Source organism: Chelonia mydas, chromosome 11 (assembly GCF_015237465.2).
Source record: "Chelonia mydas isolate rCheMyd1 chromosome 11, rCheMyd1.pri.v2, whole genome shotgun sequence".
Classification (NCBI taxonomy): domain Eukaryota; kingdom Metazoa; phylum Chordata; order Testudines; family Cheloniidae; genus Chelonia; species Chelonia mydas.
Window position 1 is genome coordinate 36196772 of NC_051251.2, and position 24709 is coordinate 36221480.

At 40.1% G+C, this 24709-nt stretch overlaps 1 protein-coding gene across 11 annotated transcripts in view; it reads right to left on the reverse strand.

The window, feature by feature from the left end:
- Positions 1 to 688: 688 nt before the first annotated feature.
- The window catches only part of LOC102938237 (sodium channel protein type 1 subunit alpha), a 171479-nt gene continuing 147458 nt past the window's right edge, over positions 689 to 24709 (reverse strand). For 9 of the 11 annotated variants that reach the window (XM_043525363.1, XM_043525368.1, XM_043525366.1 and 6 more), the window contains 6 exons: positions 23675 to 23956; positions 14560 to 14613; positions 14092 to 14229; positions 7458 to 7562; positions 5927 to 6197; positions 695 to 3976 (listed from right to left, as the gene is read on the reverse strand). In XM_043525363.1, the coding sequence (XP_043381298.1) occupies positions 2799 to 3976; positions 5927 to 6197; positions 7458 to 7562; positions 14092 to 14229; positions 14560 to 14613; positions 23675 to 23956 (2028 nt within the window). In that variant the 3' untranslated portion in view covers positions 695 to 2798. Of the gene's footprint in view, positions 3977 to 5926; positions 6198 to 7457; positions 7563 to 14091; positions 14230 to 14559; positions 14614 to 23674; positions 23957 to 24709 lie in introns of all 11 variants that reach the window. The other 2 variants (XM_043525360.1, XM_043525369.1) reach the window with 2 other exon arrangements.

Sequence of the window (24709 nt, forward strand, 5' to 3'; positions counted from 1 at the left end):
TGATGATTATGTTGTGAGGAAATTTCTGATTCACAAAGTAATAGATTCCAAGGCCATAAGGGACCATTGTGATCATCTAGTCTGACCTCCTGTGTACCACAGGCTGTAGAACTTCCCCAAAATAATTCGTAGAGCATGCTTTTAGAAAAACATCCAATCTTGCTTTCAAAAACTGTCAGTGATGGAGAATCCACCACGACCCTTAGTAAATTGTAAATCTTAGTAAATCTTCCACCCAGGCAGATACCCACAGCAGTGGGAGAATGTTTTGTCCATATGTAAGTAACCCCATTGATTTCTGGAGCTACTCAGCTTGAGTAAGGGTGCCAGGAACAGGCCCTTTGAAAGGAAAAAAAATAGCTGCTAAGTTATAAAAGAGGTGGAATATTATGTAAAAATAACTTTGTCATTATAATCTTAATCACATTCCTATTCACATTAGAGCTGTTTCCTCCCACCAAATATTATATCCCTTTTGTATTTTTGTTACTCTATTTTATTAAAAGATTGGGAACATTATCAGTGGCAGTACTACTTAAGGGGCACAGCCCAGTGACAGCAATAGATTTTTGACTGATAGTAAGCACAATATCTGGTTGTAATGGTATGCAGGATCAGATCCTTATGCACTATAGCATAATAACGCTGATCTTATATTAATTTTAGTTAATAAAAACAGACAAGGAAATACAATAAAAAATGTAATCTTTATTATTTTGGCGCATTAATAATGTTGTTTAGCATCAGTTAGGGTAATAGCATCTTCCTGCATGCAGTTCACTAATACAGTATAAGTCAACAGTTTTAATAAAAGAAGTCTATATGTAATTTTCCTGTGTAAGAAACATAAAATGTCCTGATGTGTTTGATTATACAATTTTGCTACTTTGTTTCTGTGAAAAAATATTGTGGACCCAGATTATATTAATAGTAGTTCTAATGCAGCATGAATCAAAAAGAATAAATGTAAATAAACCCTGGAAAAGATAAAGGATTCTGTGAACGAAAAAGGATATTTTAAAATTCTGATGCAGGCACTGCTAGAAATTCAAACAAAACTTTGCATCCTTTTCCAAAGCAAAAAATATAGCCTTTTGCAATCAAGCAAATTGTGCACTTATTTTGCAGAAATTATCAAATTATTTCAAATGGAAATGTTTTCAAATATAGTAAAAAAGCACCTACAACTACCCATTCTTGTCTTCATTTCTTAATTTCTGAAGTTCTTCCATGAAAAAGTGCTGTGGTCAGAAAGTAATAAAAATGGCTGTGACATCAACCTGAAGATAAAATTCATTTCTTATTTTATGTACATAATGCTGAAAAATAAAATAAAATGGTTTTTTTACAATATTTATATTTGCTTATAAAATTCTAACCACATGATTTTCAACAGGTTTAGCAGTTTGCAACACATCTGTACAGTTTTGCTATACACCATATGTTGTCACTTAAGATTTAAAAATTTAAAACAAAAAAGCTCTTAAATTAGGTGCAAACTATTGCTTAATGATGTGAAGAAATGAGGTCTTGTTGAACAATTTGTTTCTCTTTACCTCTGATGTATGGCTTCCTATAATTAAGAATTCTGGACTGTTGAAAGAACAGCCGCATAGGCAGTATAAACATGCATTGATAGCATCCAAACTATCTATAATGGTAGAGAATACATACTTTTACCTGTAGAAAGCTTGCACACTACACTTATTGTGGTACATATTTGATGCAATAAATGTGCTCATGTCATTATTTGGTTGCTCAAACATGCACCACAGGGTAAAATTACTATTTACAGAACAGAGGGCTTTTCATTAACATATACAATGTCAACCTTACTGAGAGCTGAAGATGGCCAAACAATACTGCAGGATAAAGCAGAACAATTTTATAAAGGGTTCTTTTTGGTCAATTGTGTTTTCTAGGGCAGATTCTTTTAATATTTTTATACAGAAAACCATTTGACAAAGACATAAAACCTTGGACTCCAGACCTTACAATGAAGTTTGCACTTGCTGAGATTTAATGGTCTGTGTAAAAATAAAGCATCTGTTCTGTTCTTGTGGATTATAGAGAACTTTACAGGCATATAAAGACTTGTTTGATGTGACACAACATGAATACATTAATTAAGCACCTCAGAATTTATTACTCCCTCCCAGAAACACAGAGTAGTTAAAAATCTGTTGTTCTCTGTGACTTAAATGTTTTTTCATGCATGACCTATAAGTGCAGCATGCCTTCATGCAAATAATTTCTGTGTGTATATTAGAGTCATATTATAGAACACCTGGTCCTCATACCTGTAAAGTAATACTTAACCCCTTCCCCAACACAAACCCCATTTACAAAAATAGTTACATATAATAAACATATGATTTAAAAAAAAAGATGAATCCACCAACACAGATTTTGTAAAAATATGACAAATGTGGCAGTTGAAATGCAAACAGTGGATACAGTTACTGTATTGTTTTATGCTAAACACACACAAATTTATTGGTTTGCACCCCTTTAACTGGTCCCTACAGTCTGAGTAGCCATTTTTTCTCTCCTCTTCAGCAGTGTCAGCTGGTAGTGAAAATAGTAACCTCCAGTCAATGTTGTATCCCCATATTATAGTCACAGTTTACTGACAAGGGGTCACTGTCTTGTTATAGGCACTGACCTTATGTATACAGTATATTTGTAAAAACTGTCTGTTTGGCATAGACCTCCTACAGGAGTCCTGTGGACACAAACACATCACCTTCACAGGCTGTAAACAACTTTTCACACAAACAGAATTGTTTGCTTGCATTTTATTTTTCCTTCTTTCTAACATCTTTGTCTTCCTTTTCATGTTTTTCTTTTACTAGCTTCGTTACACAATCATAGGAAGGTGGACAAACTGCTGTTGAGGTGGTCATGTCTGTTTTCTCTGTAAATGAATTTTCATTTAACTTGTCAATAAGAATTTCATCTTTGATACATTGACCAACCCCTCCTTGGATTTTATTTTTGTTGTATGCAAATGAAGCCTGTTTTACTGTTCGTTTTAAAAGGTAACGTCTGAAAGCACGCTGAATAATGACAGCAGATGCCTCCTCTTGTTTTCGTTTTAATGTGGTTGTAATTGGTTCATAGGAGGCTTTTGAAGGATTGGATGCCATAAACCGGTCTTCCATTTGTATTCGAAGTGCATCCATCTCTCCACTTTCCCCCAAAACACGCTTTGTAAAAGCAAACAAGATGTCAAGGCAGTGAATTCTGTCACCACTCACCATGGGCAGATCCATTGCAATAAGCTGAACTTTGTTTGGTTTTGCTAAATGAAGAGGAGGATCAAGTGCAGCTGCAAAATCAGACAGTTTCTCAAATTCCATGAACTGGGTGGCATCTGGATCATATTTTTCCCAAACCTCATAGAACATCTCAAAGTCGTCCTCACTCAAGGGCTCGGCACTTTCTTCTGTAGCAACACTGAAGTTCTCCAAAATAACAGCAATATACATGTTTACTACAACTAGAAATGAGATGATAATATAGCTGACAAAAAAGAAAATCCCAACTGAAGGGTTACCACAGTCTCCTTTAACAGAGCTTCCCGGGTGAGGTTTATTAGGATCACAGTCTGGTTCTCCACTGTTAAGAATTGGTGCTAACAAGCCATCCCAACCAGCAGATGTGGTAATTTGAAATAGGCAGATCATGCTGTTGCCAAAAGTTTCAAAGTTGAACATGTCATCAATCCCAGCTTCCCTCTTAACGTAGGCAAAGTTGGACATTCCAAATATAGCATAGATAAACATGACCAGGAAAAGCAGGAGACCAATGTTAAACAAAGCAGGAAGAGACATCATCAAAGCAAAAAGCAGAGTGCGAATCCCTTTAGCTCCCTTAATGAGACGCAGGATTCGACCTATTCTGGCAAGTCGGATAACTCTGAACAAGGTGGGGGACACAAAATATTTTTCGATGACCTTTGCTAGAAACATACCTGAAAAAACAAAACAGCTAGTAAGTAAGGGGAAAATATTTTACAGCAATTTAATCTTTCTGTACTACGGTATCAGAATGATGGAGAATTGCAAAGACTTCCAAATCATATAGTCATGTTTTATATGATTACTAACGTTTCATATGTCAAGTAAATGTAATGCAGGGATCAGCAACCTTTGGCATGCGGCCCATCAGGGAAAGCCGCTGGCAGACTGGGCCTTTTGTTTACCTGCAGCGTTCACAGGTTTGGCTGATCGCAGCTCCCACTGGCCATGGTTCACCATCCCAGGCCAATGGGGGCTGCGGGAAGCAGCGGCCAGCACATCCCTCGGCCCTTGCTGCTTTCCACAGCCCCCATTGGCCTGGGACGGCGAACCGCGGCCAGTGGGAGCTGCGATCGGCCGAACCTGTAGACGTTGCCAGTAAGCAAACCGTCCCAGCCCACCAGCAGCTTTGCCTTACGGGCTGCGTGCCAAAGGTTGCCGATCCCTGATGTACTGTATAGGTTCTACTTTAATTTTTAATATATCTTATGTAAAAGATATCTGATAGTTCAAGAGTGGATATTGTCAGGTTTCAGAGTAACAGCCGTGTTAGTCTGTATTCGCAAAAAGAAAAGGAGGACTTGTGGCACCTTAGAGACTAACCAATTTATTTGAGCATGAGCTTTCGTGAGCTACAGCTCACTTCATCGGATGCATGCTGTGGAAATCGCACAAGACATTTTATATACAGACACCATGAAACAATGCCTCCTCCCACCCCAGTCTCCTGCTGGTAATAGCTTATCTAAAGTGATCATCAAGTTGGGCCATTTCCAGCACAAATCCAGGTTTTCTCACCCTCCGCCCTCCCACAAACAAACTCACTCTCTTGCTGGTAATAACCCATCCAAAGTGACCACTGTCTTCACAATGCATATGATAATCAATGTGGGCCGTTTCCTGCAGAAATCCAGGTTCTCTCACCCCCTCACCCCCCTTCAAAAACCACACACACAAACTCACTCTCCTGCTGGTAATAGCCTATCCAAAGTGACCACTCTCCCTACAACCTGCATGAAAATCAAAGTGGGCCATTTCCAGCACAAATCCAGGTTTTCTCACTCCCCCACCCCCATACTCACACAAACTCACTCTCCTGCTGGTAATAGCTCATCCGAAGTGACCACTCCCCCTACAATGTGCATGATAATCAAGGTGGGCCATTTCCAGCACAAATCCAGGTTTTCTCACCCCCCCCCCCACCAACACACACACACAAACTCACTCTCCTGCTGGCAATAGCTCATCCAAACTGACCACTCTCCCCACACTGTGCATGGCAATCAAGGTGGGCCACTTCCAGCATAAATCCAAGTTTAACCAGAACGTCTGGGGGGGGAAGGAAAAAACAAGGGGAAATAGGCTACCTTGCATAATGACTTAGCCACTCCCAGTCTCTATTTAAGCCTAAATTAATAGTATCCAATTTGCAAATGAATTCCAATTCAGCAGTTTCTCGCTGGACTCTGGATTTGAAGTTTTTTTGTTGTAAGATAGCGACCTTCATGTCTCTGATTGCGTGACCAGAGAGATTGAAGTGTTCTCCGACTGGTTTATGAATGTTATAATTCTTGACATCTGATTTGTGTCCATTTATTCTTTTACGTAGAGACTGTCCAGTTTGACCAATGTACATGGATATTGTGTAATTTCTGACACTGAGAATGGCAAGAGAAGTTCTTATCAATTCTCTCATACAAATTATTCCTAATATAGTCAGATACTATGGTGATGACTGAATATAAGAATTTTGGTGATTACTCTAGATAAAGTTAAGGGAAATGAAAAGCTAAGCAACTTAATTATAAGCATTGTAATAGCAAAAGCCAAACATGAAGCACCTTCAGTAAATTTTCATCTTCCACTCATTTTAGCCTCTTTTTAATTTAACAAATAATTCTTACCTACTATGGAGAGAATGACAACCACAAAATCAAAAATGTTCCAGCCTATGGTGAAGTAGTAATAACGGAGTGAAATCAGTTTCAGAACACATTCTCCAGTGAACAGGACAATAAACACCAGGTTAATCCGCTGTAAAATAGTTTGCATCTCATCACTCTGATCATCTGTTTCTACCATCATGGTGACCATGTTAAGGCAGATAAGAATCATGATGCCAATATCAAATACTTGTTTTGTCACAAAATCAAATACCATGCCTTGGAATTTGTTCTGGAGGGGGAAAAAAGATAACCATTCAATTCACACCTTACAATTATTTTCTATTCCATATTATACTGGAAGAAGGTAAGAAAATCTCTTAACCCAGTGTATAGAACTTCAGTAAAAAGGCAGCCTTGTCAAATTAATAATACAAATATTAGAGCTTAATTCAGCTCTCTTGCATGTACATGTTGTGATAGTCTTGCCCAGCATCACACAGCAAGTTTGAAGCAGGGCTGGAAAAGCGTTCAGCACTACTGGGTCCCAATTTACTACCTTAAACACCCTTTCACTTTCTGCAAACCTCTCTCTCATTCACTGGCCGTTCTGTGCACTGAATGAGGCAGGGGCCGTGTAGAAATAATAGATTGTGATCATGTAATTAAAGACTGTACCTAACGCATGTGCACAAAGGGAAGGGAATTAAGGTTGCATGATTCTGGCAGTTTTGATTCTGGCATTTCTTAATTTTTGAGTGGTTGACTTTGCAACCTTAGCATTCTTTCTAATATTATTTGTCCAAAAAATTATTGGACAAATTATTTAATGTTGGTAAAACTTCTTGTCCCCCCTTCCCCTCCCCAAACTTTGGAAATTGCATGGGCCATTTTTGATGACACTTCCCAGAAAAATTCAGCCCAAGGTAAGGAGCAAACATGAGAAATTGTAACCCAAACAATAGAAGTTTGGCAAAGTTATAAGCAATGGAAATTAGGGAATTACAATGGGAAGTGTTAGGTAACTTTAACTATATGTGTTTCCACAAGCTCCACCTATAACGTTAAAATATAATAGGATTTTCAAAGGATCCTAAAAGACTTAGACAACCAACTCCAATGTGAATTTTAATAAATCCCTCAAGCTTTTCTGAAAATCCCAGACTTAATATATACATGTTCTTTACTGCTGAATCAACCAACATATTTTGCTTCTTAGAACTGCTACAATGAAAGCAGACAGTATGGCAATGATTTATTATTATTATTCACAGGAAAGGGGCATACAATAGAGTTCAGATTCCTGGATCTTATCCTCTTTACATTTATAAAAAGAGAAAAAATATGGTAGCAGAGGGAAAAGGTACTTTCTTTCCTTAATGTGTTTAAATTTTCCACTTTCGGTTACCTTCATGATAACTTGTACGTGAGCTTTTTATAAATCAAATATCTAGTCTTTATACAAATGTGAACTCTAAACTGCTTACAAGCTAATATTTCTTCTTTTCTTTTAAATTGACCTTTTAGTCTGGACAGATTAAGTCATTCTTACCCCTGGCCTAGGTATAGGTTTTTGTGGTTTCTTGGATCCTAGCTTTTTCATTGCATTGTAGTATTTCTTCTGTTCTTCTGTCATAAAGATATCTTGACCTCCAAAGTAAGGAAATGAAATCAAAACTGGTTATAACCAGATGTACATGAATAATCTTTCAAAACTTTATTCACTTTCAAAAGAGAAAAGGGATTACAAGGAAAATAAGTGTCTGTTATAATCTTATATTTTATTGTGGAGCCATGTTATAAATACATCCTCACTAGGAGATCAAAGGAGACATACTACCATCAGCTACTTTTCCATTGGCTCGCTGCAGAGTTAAATACTGACATGCATTAAAGGCATCAAGTAACAGGGTCTAATTAACTATTAAGCTCATGAGGTTTTAGTTTCAGGTCCCAGAGTATCATAGATAAGGCACTAATCCTGTCAATATTAGGCAGGCTATCAAATTCAAGCACTTCCACACAAATGAATGAGTAAAATGCCCAACCTCTTTCAGGGTCAAGGCACACTGAACAAGAAGTTTAGCCACCTTTTGGGCACAAAGGGGTGAAGCAATGGCTGTGGGCATTTGTAATGTTGCTATCTGGGCCAGTCCTCACTCTTCTGTAACCCATTCTGATGTGGGCCTGATTTTCTCAAACAATGGGGATTTTTCTTTACAAGCAGTCATGTAATGTATATTATCTGCTGCTTGCAATATTCTCATGTAGTTCTGGATATCTTTATTGTTTAATAAGGAAGGGAGAAAGGACAAGAGACAATTACTTACCACTATTTTTGCCAGTTTTTACTCTTCCCTGCACCCTACTTCCCTCACCCTTCTTAAAACTAGACTTCCTTGTTTCCTCATAGGTTGTGACAATAATGCTTACAGATCTGGATGTTCCTACTGTAGGATGAAGGAAGAGAAGGACTCTGACACAAGCAATTATAGGTAAAGAGAGGAGACTCGCCAGAAACTGTAGTTCTTTGATGAATACCTCTGCATATTCACAGTCATGGGATTCAAAGTACCTGCACCATAGTGATCCAGAACCTTCTGGAAAACTTTGCCACTGCATCCATAATGATCATGGCCCAAAGTTATGTAAGAGAGGTGTGACTCTCAATCACATCTGCTCCCAGTCCAAGATGGATAGGAAACTATGAGGAAGAGGGGAAGTTGAGTAGGGAGTTTGAATATTCAGAGACATCCCTCAAAGAACTACAGCTACTGGTAAGTAATCTCTCTTTCTTCTTTAGGGAACCTGTGCATATTTCCACTCGCTGGAGGCTGGTAAGCTCAGTGTAGCTGAGATGACTGATGGGCTGAGAAATTATCAAGTAAAAGAGATTGTAAAGCAGCTCTGCCAAACCTGGCATCAAACTGTGAAGCTAAATCTAATGCTGTCGTAATGTTGAGTGAATATATGTATTGAGTTCCAGCTGGCCACCTTTCAGATCTCCACTTCTGCCTGATTTAGAGCAGGGACTTGAATATACATCTACCACACCCCCCAATGAGTGCCACAAGCACCATTCTACAGGGCTTGGCTACACTTGCAAGTTAGAGCGCATTAAAGCAGCCTTGGGCGCCCTAACTCCCGATGCGTCCACACTGGCAAGGCACATAGAGCACCTGGACTCTGCAGCTGGAGCGCTCCTGGTAATCCACCTCCATGAGAAGCATAACGCTTGCTGCACCCAGGCTGAAACACCTGGGTGTCAGTGTGAAGGAGGTGTTGCATTACTGCGCTGTGATTGGCCTCTGGAAACGTCCCATAATCCCCTGAAGTCAAGTCACTCTTCTCATTGTTTTGGAATCGGCTGTAGGAATGTGGATATCCCCTTTCAAAGCTCCGTTTCTGACAGCCAGCATGCTCATCTGCTCTGGGACAAAGCAACCATTATGTCTGAACTTACAAGACAGCATGCTGACACACTCTCAGCACCCCAAAACACACTGTCTCTCTCTCCACATACACACAACACACTCCCTGTCACACTCCACCCCCCACCCCCATTTGAAAAGCATGTTGCAGCCACTTGCACGCTGGGATAGCTACCACAATGCACTGCTCTTTGTGGCTTTGCAAGAGCTGCTAATGTCGCTATGCTGGTGTGCTTGAATCTGACAGTGTAAAAACAGGGCAGCGTTCTCCCTGCTGTGGTCTCCGAAGGCTGGTTTAACTCCCAGGGTTCTACATCTGCAAGTGTAGCCATGCCCATACGCTATTTTGGCGTGGGCCTCTCTCAATCTCTCCTGTTGGAGCTGTTCCATTTGTATAAATAATTAAATAACACTGGGCAAGAGAGAGTGAGAAATTGACTCTATAGCCTGGTGATTAGGGCACTCATCTGGGATGTGGCAGATGCAGAGATAGGAACCTGGGGTGAGTTTCTCTCCAACCAGAAATTTAATCCTGGAACTGAGAAACCTTCTGGACGAAAACACATTTGGCCAAAAAAATCCTGACCAGCTCGAGTTCTACTACATCTAGGGCCCACTTGTCCACTGGTATGTCCTTCCAGGCTGGAAGTGGGGAATGTGGTAGAGTTGGGTCTTTGCTCCTGACATACATATCAAAATTGGGGAGACAGAGAAGTGACAAAAAGGGTGTCTCCCAAACACAGAACCTTTGCCTCACAGCTCTGTTTTTTTGGATGTCTGTTAGTGTTTGCACACACTGCCACAGTCCCTCTCTAGCAGCAGAGCATGCCGTTGCACAGGACTTCACATCTAACGCCCCCTCCTGACCACTTCCTTGACTCTACGCTGGCCTGTCTCTGTCTGGGTTTTCCATGGCCCAGCTTTTCAGCCAGATCACCTCCCAAGTTCAGTCGCTTATGAGTAACAAAAGTCCAATTGTAAATCCAAACAAAGATCCAAACCAATTTCTTCTGCCCGTCTTGGGCTGGGATGAAGTTTTGTGCTCTTTGCCCTTACTCCTGGGCCCTTCCGAGTTCCTCTGTGCTGTTTCCTCCCAGCAGATTTCCCACTGTCTCCCCTCCATAAGGACTCTGTGCTCTTCCCTCAGAGATCTCCATGCTTCTTACACGCCCTATCTCAGGGACCCTACAGGAACCTGTCCTACTCCCTGTGGTTTTCTCCATCCTGCCTTCAGCAGGTCTATTCCCTGGGTCTCCTTCCCCATGACTGAGTTCTCTTCCCTATCTATGTAGTTTTCCCTGTGGGGTAGGCCTTCTGTCTGATGTCCATTGAAGGGGGTGAAATGGTCTTTGGGCATACAAATCCCAAAATGGGAGGCGGAATTCGCTGTAGGAAGGAATCAGTGTAACTGAATGAACCAAGTCTGCCTCTTCTGAGATTCCTTGGAAGAGGAGAAGACATCTGGGAAAGGAGCCCAAGGAAACAATATTGGTAAGGCAAAGACTATATCAGCAGGAGATGCTGATGTTGTCTTTGGCACCAGAGAGGTGAGGTTGAAGTGGGAGATCAAGAGGATCCAGAGGAGTCAATGCCAAATTGGTGCTCTTCCAAGATAAGTACTACCGCTTTTTTTCTATGGCGCTTTCCCCTTAATGGTGGGGAATCTTTTTCAGCATACTTGTTCTTCTTCCTATGTTTCCAGGGAGCTAGAGAGAAAAAAAGTTGGCATCCAACATGAACTCAAAAAGTCAGTTCTGTTCTGTGATGGCATTTCTTAGGGCACTCCTAAAATGTCAACAACACCCAGGATGTAAACAGCATCAAGGTATCAGGACAGTGTCTTTCAGATATCAATACTGGAGTGAAAACTATTTTCTGACTTAGGTAACTAAATACTGGCACTGGGACCACAAGGTCTTTTAGGGTCTTGAAAAAGATGAGTTCTTCAGTTGTGATTGTTCAGACCTGGAAGAGACTGACTGGAGCTGAAGGTTGTGGTTTTAATGCCTTCAGCACTGAAATGTCCTCTTTTAACTCCTATGTCCTGTCTGGCTTCTATTTAGACATTGTAGTGGAGTCCTTATTAGGCAGAGTCAAGATTGGCTTCAGGAGGCTAGTGGGAGAGAGGCTGGGAGTTGAAGACAGCCATTGTGGGCCCTCATGGTGTGCCAGCCAGAATCCACTGCTCTTTCTAACAGCCTTACTCAAAGGGCTTGAGGAATGAAAACCTATCAGACTTTACATGTCTTGGGAGGTGAGTTTCCTCCAGACAAAAGAGGTAGCATGTGCGTACATCATATTTCAGGAATATCCCTGAACTGCAGGCACACCTCTTGAAACTCTTCTTCAGGTCTGCCATTGTTGGCACTGACCCAAGCACAGTGAAGGAATGCACTGAGCTAAAATGAAATATTTTAACTGAAAAGGGAATGCTTTGGTAATATATATATTTAGCTAGCTAAGACTAACAGATAATAAGGGCTTATCTAGACAAACAGTTATTGTGCAATAAGCTGAAGTGTAAATCTACAGCACACTAACATGCCATGCAATTAGGGTCCAGGTGGACCCTGCTGCCATGTATTAAAAGTTCCCTACTGTACTCCAGTGCACACTAGGGAACTGTCAGTATGTGGTAGGAGGGTCCACGCGGACATTTAGTGCACAGCACGCTAGTGTGCTGTAAATTTACACCCTAGCTTCCCGCACACTAACTATTCACATAGACAAAACTATAAGAAGGGGTTTTAAAAAAGAACATCCAACAGTCAAGCAGACCTGGCATAACAGTGAGATTCCTCACATCCATAACAGACCATGGTCAGAAAGGAACTGAGGCAGGTGCAGCTCACACCTTCTTAATAACGGTCTATGACACCAAAGGCAAGATTCACAAAGGAACTTAGGTGGGGGGATGCTGAGTGTTGCCATGCATAACTTTTAAGTGCCTAGAAAATCACTGGAATTCACAAAGCCTGAGTTCAGCACCTAGGTTCTCTGCACAATGAATGGGGAGAGAGAGGCACCTCAGAATGGGATTCACAAAAAGGCAGCCTTGTTGGGCAGTTCCTCACCTAAAATAGCCAGTGGGAGATGCGAGGCTGAGAGGTCTGTGCTAAGCCCTGTTTCTCTTTTGGAGATAGGTGCCAAAATTTGGGCTACAGGAAGGTACCTCCTTCTGCTTGGGATTCTCAGCTGCAAACCCTCTATTTGTGTTAGGCACCTATGCCATTTGAGCAAGAAGCTGGGAGAGGAGAATGTCCCCCATAACTTTTAGTGCAGTGGTTAGGGTATTCAGCTGGGATGTGGGAGACCCCCAGTTCAAGTCTCCCTCCACTTGATTGGGAGAAGGATTTGAACTGGGATTCCTTATTTCTCAGGTGAGTGCCCTAACTCCTGGGCGAAGGGATATTCTGATGTGTGGGGCTCCCACAGTCTCTCCCTTTCAAACTGTTATACTTTGGATAAATAATTAAAGAATCATTGGGCCAGAGAGAGAGCATGAGAATGACACTGTGGCCTGCTGGTTAGCGCACTCACCAGAGAGGCAGAAGAGCAAAGATCCACTCCATCTGCTCCAAACAACTTTTAAAGCTTATTTATCCACAGTGGGACAGCTTGAAAAAGAGAGAATGAAGGAGCCCCACATCAGAGTATCCCAAAGCCCAGTAGTCTATGGCGGATCGCAGTTCAATCTCTTCTGCTGATCCCATATGTGGTGGGGAGGGAGAGGACTTCAACTGTGGGTCTGACATATCCCAGGTGACTAACAACCACTGGACTAAAAGTTATAAGAGTGGTCCTCCCTTCTCCCCCCCACACCGCCATCATTTTGTGTAAGTCCACCTATAGTAGGTGAGCTCCGAGACATTTACTGGATCAGTTCCTACAGGCAAGTTAGGTGCAGGAATGCCTATCTTCTCCTGGTTCATGCATTGGTCTGTGCCTTAGGCATCCGGACACCTGGCATGGGGCTGCAGTACACATCATCAGCTGTAGCAACATAGGGGACTAGAGAACTTTTACTGCAAAAATCCAAGCAAGTTTAGATGCCTACAAGTTTGGCAGCAGCTGAGCAGGTTTTGTGAATCCCAGTGGGGCTTGGTACTGGGATTTATGCACTAAAGTGGCAGTTAGGTGCCTATGTCCTTCTGTGAATTTATCCCCAAGTGTTCAGTGCTGTCATGGCTTTCTAGAAGGTTCAGGATCACTGAGGCACCAGTGCCATGAATGCCATTAGTGGAAGTATGCAGAGATGCCACAAAGAAGTAATGTACTGTGTTTTGCATGAACGGATAGCTCAAAATAGCCTAAAAGATTCTCTTTGCACTTTTATAATAATGACTTTCAGATTGAGAAGGGCCAGAATTTTCAGCCAAAAAGGAAAAAAACCCAGAGAAAATAATAAGTGCTTGCGTAGAGTGACCTAGAATCAATGGTGCAACCACATAAAGAGTTTGTAGGAAATGGCCATATGTGAGAATGCGTTAGTCCTCCAGTTACATTGAAAGGAATATCCACAGGACACTAAATAGCTTGGGGGTGCGGGGAAGGGAAAGGATGTGTCCCACTCATCACCTGGACTATTATGAAGCTATAGCATACAGTATCTTGGTACGCTTTTATGTAATAATGCTTTTCAATTGTTTCAATCAGAATAAATGTTTGGGACAAACATTCCACATTTTTTATGACTTCAAAATAGCAATGTCTTATATTGTCTTTAGGACAGAGATGAGACACTTGAATACTTATCTTCTTTTTTTGCTGGTTGAAGTTATCAATGATAACACCAATGAACAAATTCAGGGTAAAAAAAGATCCAAAAATGATAAAGATGACAAAATAAAGATACATGTATAGGTTGTCTTCATATTTAGGTTGATCCTGCACCTACAAAACAAGTTTTGCCAAAAAAAAAAAAAAAAGAAAAAAAAAAAGAAAATCAGCACTAACATTCCATGTCAATAATTCATTGAAAAAGCAGCAACTCACAACACAAAGATTCAAAATACTTCTGTCCTGGGATAGTACCTTCCCACTCTAATTATTTAATATATTTTTGCCCTGCAGCTATTGAAATCAATGGGAGTTTTGCTATCAGTTTATAATAATTCGTATTTAGCAGAATTTTTGCCATGCTCACTCACTCATTTTTGTTACAACGTTGACCTCAGAGTCTATACAAGGAAAAGAGGACTTTAGAACATACAATGTACTTACAGCTCTTGAATCAATAGCTGCATACATAATATCCATCCATCCTTTAAATGTAGCCTGTAAATGAAACAAATGTTTGATATCTGTGTAAAAATATGGGTTCATGAAAATAGCTAGAGCCCAACATTTTATATAACTGTTTTCATCAACTGAATACAGTAGCAGGAATCTTTATATCACATTTAAATCATTGGTCTAATATAATATAATTATAATATAATATATTTATAGTTCAAGTTAATCTCTTGGCTTTCTTTATAACTGCTTATCAGATACACTACTGTGTATCCCACCATAATATCTGTATATGAGCAGTGGCATAGTAAGCAATTAGTATAACCATAAAATCATATATTCATCATTTCTAATCATCTACTGTAAATTATAGTGTACAGTATCTATTTTAATGGAATAAATGCTCATCAAATTCAGTCAGGAAATGTAAGTCAGGAAAGTGGCAACCAGTAGGAACCAAGAATGTTTAAGCCCTCCAGCAAGGTAAATCTTTCCCTACCTCTAATTCCCAGTTTGATTCCTGCTTTGTCAATGGTCAAAACTGTTCTCTCTGGTTTAGTGATTTAGTTTTTACTATAGTTATATTTTAACATGTTTTAATATATGCTAGGTCTCTCATATATGTTCTTTTCTGTAAATCTACTGGAAGAAGAGAATACTGAACAGAAGATGTGCACTATATGTAGCAAAGACTAAAGATGCACCATCTGTGGTAGCATCCTATGGACTTCTACATCTGCTTCCTTCTGAGCATAAACCCTAACAGAGACATGAAGACAGTAAGAGAAAGGACATCTCCAAGTAAGAATCAACATACTGAGATTTAATCCAAACATGCCTAGAGAAGAAATGGAGGATTCAAGTACTTCTGTAGTCCTTTTGTGCCACCCATCATCATCTGGCTAAAGAAGGCTTCAGTTGGATTCCTTCCTGCCTCTGCCAAAAAGTGAAGGCACAGATCCCAGCCCAGAATAGGGAACCTCCTCTTTCATGATTATTGCTGCCTCATTAGTTTCTTGACACCTAGTCAGTAGCGGGGTTATTGGAAAAACAAACTCTGTCCATGGAGCATATAAAGTACAATACAAGTAGCATCCTCATGAAATAGACCAATCAAAAGCGACTAAAGTACTGAAGAGACAAAGTGGGACCATTCATGATTAAAACAAAAAACAGTCGTGAAGCAGCAGAGTTTTTAGACATGTAGGGTTGCCCTCAGGTGAATGTCCAGGAGGAGCAAGTTTAATAACTTAGATGCCACCACAGTAAAGATTAGATCATGCTGCCAATTTATGGCATAATGGTAAAACCCCTAAAAGATCATGTTAGAGTGCAGGTACCCATGAACATGACTGAAGTCTCAGAAATGGCCAGAGATTTTAAAGTCAACATAACCATTTGAAAATCAGATCTGCCATCTTACACACTGGTAGAAAAATGCAGTGTGTCCATAATATGATCCCATCTGCTCAATCTATTAAGCAGGCATACTTATGTACATGCTGGAAGTGGAGGAACGCTTCTGGACGGTGTGTTTTATTTTCTCTGACCCAGACACATACCACCGGAATCCTCATAAATGGTCTCCCAGACAGACTGGAATTATTTTTAAATATGTATGTATTTATATTATAATGAATATATTCATATTAACGTAGATTAACTGGGAGAAGAGAAAATGGTTCACCCTCTTACCCTCCTAACCCCCAATAAACAGATACAAATAAAAAGAAAAATGCAGATCTCCAACCACATCTGAGACAAAGGGGAAAGAACTGATGAACTCTCAAAGCCCATATAGCTAATTATTATTACATAAAAGAGCAACTTAAAAAAGAGAGGCTGTGTAGAAGCTTCAGGGGGTGAGGATGAAGAAGTGCTAACTATAAATGCTACTTAATTGTAGTGTCTTTAAAAAGAGCTGAAATAGAATCTGTATTCATGACACTAACATAATTTCACAAAGCCATAGATAGAACATTACTGCTCCCAACAAGTGAAGAAAAAAAACCCAGAAAAACAAATCAGAATTCCCGAGCAAAAAAATTAGGGAGAATGGGTTATGAACTGATACCTCACTAGAATCCAATATGCTCCCCCACTGTAGTGGTTGGTTTTCTTTTGAATCCCTCAAGTGAGTCATCAGGAAACAGTGAATACAATCATCATTGTAAAAAAAAAATTATGTTAATTGATATTATGGGAGCGAACAAACCCCCTTCATCATTTCCCAAACTGGAAAGCTCACTTCAGTTACAGAAATATTCTTCTTCAAGTCTGTGTTGCTCTGGAATAGTAGAATACCATGTAGAGGAAATTCAGAACTAGGGTGCTGAAGTTAGTAAATGGGTACAGCTCCTACTGAGGTCGATGCCAGCTTATTTTAGGCTTGAATTTGGCCTATAACCTTTTCCCCAAGAGAAGTAAAGCTTTGCTTACATATTTCCATAATTACTGTCTTTATCCCTATTGAATAAAATAAGAGTACAAGAGGCTAGAATCTTATCTCAGTTACACTGATGTACCTTGGCATAGCTCCAATGATTTCTCATTCACACTGATTTAAATCTGGAATAACTCCACTGATTTCAAAGTGGTTACTTTAGATTACCCGAGTGTAGCTGAGATCAGAATCTGATCCAAACCATTCTGGCCAATGAGCCCAGATAAGCCTATGGGTAATTGTAAATTTGAATGGAATTAAAAAATACCCTCAAAACCAAACAAAAACAAAAACCCAACCCAACTTACTGTCAGCAAGAATGGATCAAGTTTTCAGTGAAAACTGTAAGATCGCACTGGTGTTATGCCACTCTATTTCTTTACTAAAGCCAAGCGACCAGAGATGATTTTTAGGAACATTTTCAAGTGTCTATTTTTGGACACAACAATATATTGCTTTTAATTAATATCCTGTTGGTGCTTTATAGCTGTCCACATCTGCCTGGTAGAACTGCATCATCCACACTTTTTACCCCACATTCCAAAGCTCTGTTTTCTCCTCCTTTTTATTTACCTTGAAGCAAAAGAATCAAATCAGTATTTACCCTAATGGCTTGCAAAATTTTGACCTGAGAAGTGTCTCTTACCCCCAGGAGATTTACTTACCAAAGGAATCCAAAATACTAGATTTCAGGTTTATACCTGTTACAAGAGAGCCATGCCACAAAGGAGATACCAGCAGATGCCCTTTATTTTCTCCCAACACCTCCCTCTCCTTCTCCACTTACAGCTGCATGAGAATTGGGAAGAAGGAGTTTCTCCAGCTTTGTCACTTCTCTTCAGGAATATAGAAAATCTTCACACAAGTTTAGACACCCCTCCACCCCCCTCAAAAAAATAAGTCATCCGCAGATTCACACAGACCAAAACCAGCTGTATTGGACCATAAAATGGAAAGTTTTGAACTAGAGGCATCTTCAGAGCCTACATAGAATGAACATTTCAGTGTCACGTAAAAAGATACAAACTCAAACTACAGATGTATCCTGGAAATTTTTCTTCATCTCTGATCACCAAAGTCTTCATTGATATTTTCCAGGATTCTGTAAAACTGTTGGCATATATCATGAACCCAAGTGTTTTAGCCAGAAAAGCTTTATGGCTCTGCACTTGTACTAGGAAATTGCTCTTCTAAGGTTCTGATTTCTGTAGAGATAAACTAGACTGAAAGAATTCTTCATAAAACTCACCCAAGAGAGATCCACAGATATTTTTATCAGCTCAGAAAAATCTACTGTGGATACAGAGGCAGTCTAAATACAGAATTTACAGGGGGTTTTTCAGAAACTAGACCAGATCTTCTGGTTTTGCCACCTGTCTAGTGACTCAGACCAAGGATCTTTATAAAACTTCTATTTACTTTTCTGCATCACTCTCATAAGAGAAATAATATTTATATTCAGAGAACATTAGACTCTAATCATGGATGAGAGTGCTAGGTCCTGATTTTGGAAAAAAAGTTTTTTGTATAGAAATCCCGTTCCTTCTTCCCTTAGCATTGTAATCTCCTCTATCCAAGCCTTCTCCATGATAAAAAGGAACTGTTTCTAGAATCTCTTGCTCCAAACAGAAACCAGAAGAGATCCAAGGAAACAGAAATTTATTCCAGATTGTCTACTGTCCAGAAAGGCTACAAGAACCTACAATATTTCTCTCCCGGAAAGATGTGACTCAGCAGATAATATCACCTGGTTATAAAAAATGGGTAATGCTAACAAAAAGATGAGTTTGAAAAACAAAGCCCTTCTAATGCTACTGGCCTTCTGCAAAAGGGACCTTTGTTGCATACTACGGGGTATGTCTACACTGCAATTAAAAACCCACGACTGGCCCATGCCAACTCATGGAGCAGGTCCTCAAGGAATCAATTCTGAAGCACTGAGAGGAGAGGAAAGTCATCAGGAACAGTCAGCATGGATTCATCAAGGGCAAGTCATGCCTGACTAATCTAATTGCCTTCTATGATGAGATAACTGGTTCTGTGGATGAAGGGAAAGCAGTGGACGTGTTGTTCCTTGACTTTAGCAAAGCTTTTGACACTGTCTCCCACAGTGTTCTTGCCAGCAAGTTAAAGAAGTATGGGCTGGGTGAATGGACTATAAGGTGGATAGAAAGCTGGCTAGATTGTCGGGCTCAACGGGTAGTGATCAATGGCTCCATGTCTAGTTGGCAGCCGGTATCAAGTGGAGTGCCACAAGGGTCGGTCCTGGGGCCGGTTTTGTTCAATATCTTCATAAATGATCTGGAGGATGGTGTGGATTGCACCCTCAGCAAGTTTGCAGATGACACTAAACTGGGAGGAGAGGTAGATACGCTGGAGGGTAGGGATAGGATACAGAAGGACCTAGACAAATTGGAGGATTGGGTCAAAAGAAATCTGATGAGGTTCAACAAGGACAAGTGCAGAGTCCTGCACTTAGGACGGAAGAATCTCATGCACCGCTACAGACTAGGGACCGAATGGCTCGGCAGCAGTTCTGCAGAAAAGGACCTAGGGGTTACAGTGGACGAGAAGCTGGATATGAGTCAACAGCGTGCCCTTGTTGCCAAGAAGGCCAATGGCATTTTGGGATGTATAAGTAGGGGCATTGCCAGCAGATCGAGGGACGTGATCATTCCCCTCTATTCGACATTGGTGAGGCCTCATCTGCAGCACTGTGTCCAGTTTGGATGTGGAAAATTGGAAAGAGTCCAGTGGAGGGCAACAAAAATGATTAGGGGACTGGAACACCTGAGTTATGAGGAGAGGCTGAGGGAACTGGGGATGTTTAGTCTATGGAAGAGAAGAATGAGGGGGGATTTGATAGCTGCTTTCAACTACCTGAAAGGGGTTCCAAAGAGGATGGCTCTAGACTGTTCTCAGTGGTAGCAGATGACAGAACAAGGAGTAACTGTCTCAAGTTGCAGTGGGGCAGATTTAGGTTGGATATTAGGAAAAACTTTTTCATTAGGAGGGTGGTGAAACACTGGAATGCGTTACCTAGGGAGGTGGTGGAATCTCCTTCCTTAGAAGTTTTTAAGGTCAGGCTTGACAAAGCCCTGGCTGGGATGATTTAGTTGGGGATCGGTCCTGCTTTGAGCAGGGGGTTGGACTAGATGACCTCCTGAGGTCCCTTCCAACCCTGATATTCTATGATTCTATGAACTGACTTGGGTTCACACAGGGCTTGGGCTAAGGGGCTGTTTAATCATGTTGTAGTCATTCAGGCTCAGGCTGTAGCCAGAGCTCTGGGACCCTCACAGGTCCTAGAGTCTGGGCTCCAGCTCAAGCCTCTATATCACAGTTAAACAGCCCTTCAGCCCAAGCCCTTTAGCCCAAGTCAGCATGAGCCAGCATGAGCCAGCTACGGGTTTTTAATTGTAGTGTAGACATACTCAGAGTATTGCTGATATGTGCCCACTAGTGCTTATCACTTATCACTGAGTTTGTCAGAAAAAGCAATGGTATTGCCTCCCATGTGGAAATTTCCACATTATTCAAAAAAGTTTTTCCTTAGCTTCCTAGCAGCCTGAGCCAAAGCCCTTTCATGTCAATGGAAAGCCTCACAATAACTTCAATCAGCTTTGGTTCAGACTGTTAGGGAGCTGGAGAAAGAACTCTTTTGTCTCCTATTGACTTCAGTGCGCTTTTGGTTCAGAAGTTAAGAATGCAGATAGTGTCTCTCCATAGTGCAGATAGTGTCCCACAGAGGAAGCACAGCAAGACTATCCATTGACAATCACACTTTTGTATCTAGATTCCTCAGGATTAATGTTTTATCTTAAACCATCATCCAAGTGCACCATTTCTCCCAAAAGCATTATCTATATTCCCCGCATATTATGGGACTCAGCCAATCAATTCCTCATATCTGTTCCTTTCAGACACCCTTTTTGTTGCTACATATTCAGTAGGAAGGGTAGATACACAAAAGTTCTGATATTTCCATCTTTTCTTCATCAAAGATCAAAGTAGTCTTAAGACTCTGCCCTAGATTCTTGTCTAACATAGTATCTCTTTTCCATATCAATTAGAAGATGGCTTTTTTAATTTCTGCCCTGATTAACAAAGCTATGTACAGAGCCCTGAAAAGCTACATCTCTGAATCATGTCCTTCACTGTGTTTTTTAAGACACATAATAAAAGGTTCTAAAGTAGTAATTTTTAAATTCACAAAAGGGATTTACAAGCACAAATTCCACTGAAAGCCAATTAGACTTTTGCTCTGAAATCCTACAGGCACCTTTGAAAATTTCCCCTTAGTGCTTTTATTGTTCCATGATTGCAAAATGGATATTATCACTTTATCGCACACATCTTCAAAGATGTAGAGCTCCCTGTCCATTTTGTGGGCAGCCAGAAGAGACTTTTTCGTCAAGGAAATAAATAAACACATATGTGCAAGTTCTCTCAGTACTTTCTACAAGCTCTATATCAGAATGGAAAAAAGAAGTGGTGGCATTGCCCAAGTTCCATCCACAAACCAAGTTCCACACACAGAAAGGTTTGTCTCCTTGAGATAACAGAATGAGACACTACTCTTAGTATATTGTGCAGATGTTCAAAATATGACCATGCATCTTCTGTTGGACTCCTTGGGCCTGGCTCTCCCTCACTGAGGTACAGGTACACCCATAGGCAGGACTGGATTAAGGCACAGGCAAAATAGGCTCACATCTGTGACCCGAGCGCCCAGAGTCATGCAATGGATTTAGAAATCTAAGTTTTCATTAAAAAAAAAATCTTTCTAGCCCTCATGGTGACTCACAGACTTTAAGGTCAGAAGGGATCGTGATCATCTAGTCTGACCTCCTGAACATTGCAGGTCACAGAACCTCACCCACCCACTCCTGAAATAGGCCTTTAACCTCTGGCTGAGTTGCTGAAATCCTCAAATCATGATTTAAAGACTTCAAGTTACAGAGAATCCACCATTTACACTAGCTTAAACCTGCAAGGGACCATGCTGCAGAGGAAGGCGAAAAAAACCCCAGCCAATCTGACCCAGGGGAAAATTCCTACCCAACCCTAAATATGGCAATCATTTAGATCCTGAGCATGTGGGCAAGACCCATCAGGCAGATATCTGGAAAAGAATTATCTATAGTATCTGAGACCCCTCTCCAATTAGTGGTTGAAAAGAATAGCTTGAAAATGTGAACCAAGTATAAATGATGCCGTGATGCCTCCTGAGTCTACAGATAGCCTCCAGCAGAGGGGAGAACACCAGCCACCAAAGACAGAAAGGAATACACCTGGTCCTACCTCCATCCCTGAACAGACCAGGCTCCCATTGTCCAGGGAGGCTCTGGACTAGTTGGAGAGGCTTGGAGGATGCCTTGCTGAGCTCTGCTGGATTGGCTTCCCTTTAATGGGGCTCATATGCCACCCTGGACTCCCTTCCTCCACTCTTGTCTATTGGCTCCAGAGGGCAGATTGAGAGAAAAAAGTGTTGGAATTCTTTCAAGTACAAACCACTTGTGTTACCACATGAAATTATACTCAGTGGATTGTGCAAATTTCCATAACATGCTTGTCACTCTTCCATGCTGCAATCAGTAGTGAAATGATTAACAATGTTGATATTTAAATTATTGTAATTGCGCATTTGAGACACCACCCTACTGAGATGAATGAGGTAGTTCACAATTGTCTGAAATTGTTTTGTGAGTTTATGCTTGGTTCATGTTCTCATGATTTTCTTCACAACCATAAATGCTCTAGGCTCACTTTTTTTTTTTTAAATAAAAGATCAGACTCTGGTAAACTAGGTAACAGCTTAAAAAAAAGTATGAATTTGCCAGCTTGATGTGATTCAGTCAAATTAAAGCCCTGAATTGTAGACTCATTTTCTTGGCTTCAGTCAAGAATTAGGCTGCTGGATCATTTGAGACGTAGGATATTTCTTCACTGCCGAAAAAGGCCATTTTTTTTTACAGCAAGATAGCTACCATATAATAATTATCTTGCTGTAAAAACACCTTTTTGGCGGTGAAAACACAGCCAGAGAGTGCCATAGCCCTCCTCATGCGTTAGGTATACTCCCCTGGATTCTAATTTTGTTAAGAAAACTCCACAAATTAGTTGGTGTGGGGACTCCAGGGGACAGATTTCATACATAAAGCTATCTAGTGGCTTTCCTTCTGCTTTACCTACTTCTCTGTGTACTGAGACTCAGATCACACCAGTCTGCACTGGTGGCAGCTGAATCACTGAAAAGGGAATTTCTTATTTGAGAATTCTTTTCTGTGACTTAGTTACACCAATGCAGACTCCTGCCCTTTAGTAACAATAACATTAGAAGTACCCATGTGGTGTAATACCATTCCAAGTTACAACTCTGAAAATTCTCAAATCAGTAATGAGAAAGAGGGAGGGAGGAAGGAAGGGAGAAGGAATTATCCTGCTGGAAAGCATGGAAATCCTTGGTTCCTACTAATTATCATCTGCCTATATGATATGACAGAGAAATATTAGCCATCAGTGCACTGGTATTACTGAGTCACAGACAAAAATTATCAGGTAAGAATTGCTCTTTTAGTACCCAGAAATGGGGGGGGGGGAATCGCTTTTTACTATTACATATAAGCAATAAGAGGTATATAAAGAGTGATCACTTACTACTTGAAGTAAAGAAAGATACCCAAATCCTACATTATCAAAGTTTACTTTCACGTTTTTCCATCGGGCAGTTTCATTGTTTTTTATGAGTTCCTCGCACTGACTAAAATTGTTGATTCTGTCGACTTCAAACCTTTTATCAGTTGTGGTGTTAACACAGTAGTAGAACTTCCCAGCAAACAGATTTACTCCCATGATGCTGAAAATTAGCCAGAATATGAGACAAACGAGAAGCACGTTCATGATGGATGGAATTGCTCCTAAAAGGGCATTCACAACCACCTAGTACACAAATACAGGGGGAAAAAGAAAAAAGTGTAAGAGTACTTATGACAGTAAAATAATTACATTGTTTTATCAATGCTTAATCAATCTAAATTATTATTAAAAAGCTAATACTCAAAATGTTAATGCAATATGTTAATGACAATAGTGTTACTCTATTCTTTTAAATATTTAAAGTTACCCAGAAGAACAACAAAAAATTGAGAAAAACTAAAATAACTAAATGAAGAACAAAATAGAAACCTGGTGGTAGTAAGATGAAGTCTTAAATTGATGTGCTCTATAAAAAAAGAGAGATAAATGTTAAATATAAATTCAGAAAATTAAAATAATCTAAAGATGCAATAAATTATAGTGTGCAAACTTAAAAATGATTGGTGGCATGTAGATTTGTTCAATATGCCTGTGAAATTAAAACTGAAAACACAATGCCCAAAATTTAAAAACCAAGAACTACATTAAAAGGATTATTCAAGTTTTATATAATATCTTTATTGCCTTATAGATCCATGCATTATTATTACAAAGATTAATTTCTTTGCATAGATAAGCAAGACAGTTTTGCCATATGTGTTTATTTGAATCAACATAGTTTATTTCAAGCTCCAGTCTTGTTTCATTTATTGAGTTTAATTCAGTAAACTTATTTTAAATGAAACAATTTTTCAAAATCAGTGAATGAACAATTCCGAAATCTACAGAGGGAAGTTGATAAAAGAAGAGATCAAAACAGCAAATGCAAAAGAGCAC